The sequence below is a fragment of the Egretta garzetta genome, unplaced genomic scaffold, assembly GCF_000687185.1.
Source record: "Egretta garzetta isolate BGI_Z169 unplaced genomic scaffold, ASM68718v1 scaffold677, whole genome shotgun sequence".
NCBI lineage: Eukaryota > Metazoa > Chordata > Aves > Pelecaniformes > Ardeidae > Egretta > Egretta garzetta.
The window spans coordinates 65,972-67,885 of NW_009260355.1; the positions used below are offsets into that span (position 1 = coordinate 65,972).

At 67.3% G+C, this 1,914-nt stretch overlaps 2 protein-coding genes across 2 annotated transcripts in view; one reads left to right on the forward strand and one right to left on the reverse strand.

Annotated features, from left to right (window-relative positions):
* C3 (complement C3) overlaps positions 1-708 on the reverse strand; it is an 18,970-nt gene extending 18,262 nt beyond the window's left edge. Inside the window, exon 1 of the mRNA XM_035898429.1 lies at positions 650-708. Coding sequence (XP_035754322.1) covers positions 650-708 — 59 coding nt within the window. The remainder of the gene's footprint in view (positions 1-649) is intronic.
* Positions 709-996: 288 nt separating this feature from the next.
* The window catches only part of VAV1 (vav guanine nucleotide exchange factor 1), a 16,496-nt gene continuing 15,578 nt past the window's right edge, over positions 997-1,914 (forward strand). The window contains exons 1-2 of the mRNA XM_035898430.1: positions 997-1,489; positions 1,533-1,857. Coding sequence (XP_035754323.1) covers positions 1,654-1,857 — 204 coding nt within the window. The 5' untranslated portion in view covers positions 997-1,489; positions 1,533-1,653. The remainder of the gene's footprint in view (positions 1,490-1,532; positions 1,858-1,914) is intronic.

The window sequence follows — 1,914 nt, forward strand, 5'->3', positions numbered from 1 at the left end:
GGGGTGGGGTGGGGAGGGACACCAGAGGGGGGAACGCGACGGGGAATGGAGGGACACCAGGGGACACCCATGACCCAGGATGGTCATGGGGTGGGGGTGGGCAGGACCTGGGCACCTGGGTCCCCTGCTGGACCCCCCCCTTGCCCAGGTCCCCTCCTTGGACACCTGGGTCCCCTCTTGGACCCCTGGTAGGGCCCAGACACCTGGGTCTCCTCCTGGACTTGGACCCCTGGGTCCCCTCCTGGACCCTTGGTAGGACCTGGACACCTGGGTCCCCTCCTGGACTTGGACGCCGGGGTCCCCACCTCAACTCAGACCCCTGGGTCCCCTCCTGGACCTTTGGTAGGACCTCGATGCCTGGTTCCCCTCCTGGACCCCCCCTCCCTGGGTCCCCTCCTGGACTTGGATGCCCTGGATCCCCTCCTGGACTCGGACCCCTGGGTCCCCTCTTGGACCCTTGGTAGGACCTGGATGCCGGGGTCCCCTCCTGGACCCCCAACCCTTGGGTCCCCTCCTGGACTCAGACCCCTGGGTCCCCTCCTGGACCCTTGGTAGGACCTGGATGCCTGAGTCCCCTCCTGGACCCCCAACACTTGGGTCCCCTCCTGGACTTGGACACCTGGGTCCCTTCCTGGACCCTTAGTAGGACCTGGACCCCTGGGTCACCCCTGAGACCCCTGACAGGTCCCAGGTGCCTGAGTCCCTCATGGGACCCATTGGGTCACCATGCCCAGATGCCTGGGTCCCTCATGGGACCCTCGGTGTGGGTTCCAACTCCTGGATGCCTGGGTTCCCCCCATGGGTCCCGGACACCTAGGTCCCCCCATGGGCCCCCCGTTCCCTCCACCACCACAGGCTGTGACCACAGGGGGGCCCCTCTTGGGGGGTGGCTGCTTCTCCCCGGCTGCAAGCACCGGGGCGGGAAGGACCCCGGGCATCCGGCACAGTCTAGACGTTCCCATTGGCCCCCGCGGCAGCCCAGGGCGCAGGCGCGGCACCGCTGGCTTCCGGCACCCCTGCGAACCCCCAGGCCCAGCTGGGCCGCACCACTGCTGCTACCCACACCGGGTGGTCCCCGAGGCCACCAGACCCTCCCCAGACGTGGGTGGGCCAAGGGGAAGGAGCCCATCAGCAGCCGGTCTTCTGCAGGCGTGGCGGCAGCGGGGGGAAGAAGACCGACGCCGGCTGCTTCTCACCGCCGGCAGCTGTGCCACGGGGCCCCATTGCCACCAGCTCCTCCCCAAACGTGGTGGTTCCTGGGGGGGAAGGACCCCCGCCTTGCTGTGGGAGCCTCTCCAGAAGTGGTCGAAGACTCATCTTCATCGGCTCCTCCCCAGAAGTCATCCCACCAGGGCCTCACCTCCATTGGTTCCTCACCGTACGTGGTCCCACCAAGGTCTCACATCTATCGGAACCTCACCAGAAGTGGTTGCACTGCAGGACCTCATCTTCTGTTTCTCCTCCCCAGAAGTGGTCCCGCCAAGACCCATCTCCATCAGCTGCTCCTCAGACAACATCCCACCAGGATCTCCTCTCCATCGGCTTCTCCCCAGAAGTGGTCCCACCAAGACCCATCTCCATCAGCTTCTCCCAAGAAGTGGTCCCACCAGGACCCATCTCCATTGGCTGCTCCCTAGACGCCATCCCACCGGGATGGAGGCATGGAGGCAGTGCGCCCACTGGCTGGTGGCGGCACGGGTGCTGCCCGCAGGCCACCGGGCGAGCAGCCCCGGGGGGCAAGTGTGGGACCTGGCACAGGCGCTGCGGGATGGGGTGCTGCTCTGTCACCTCCTCAATGCCCTCCTGCCCCGTGCCGTGCCCCCCCACGACATCTGTCCCCGTCCCCAGATGTCACAGGTGAGACTGGGGGCACTGGGGGGTGGAACTGGCCCTGGGGGGCAGGAGTAAGTGAGG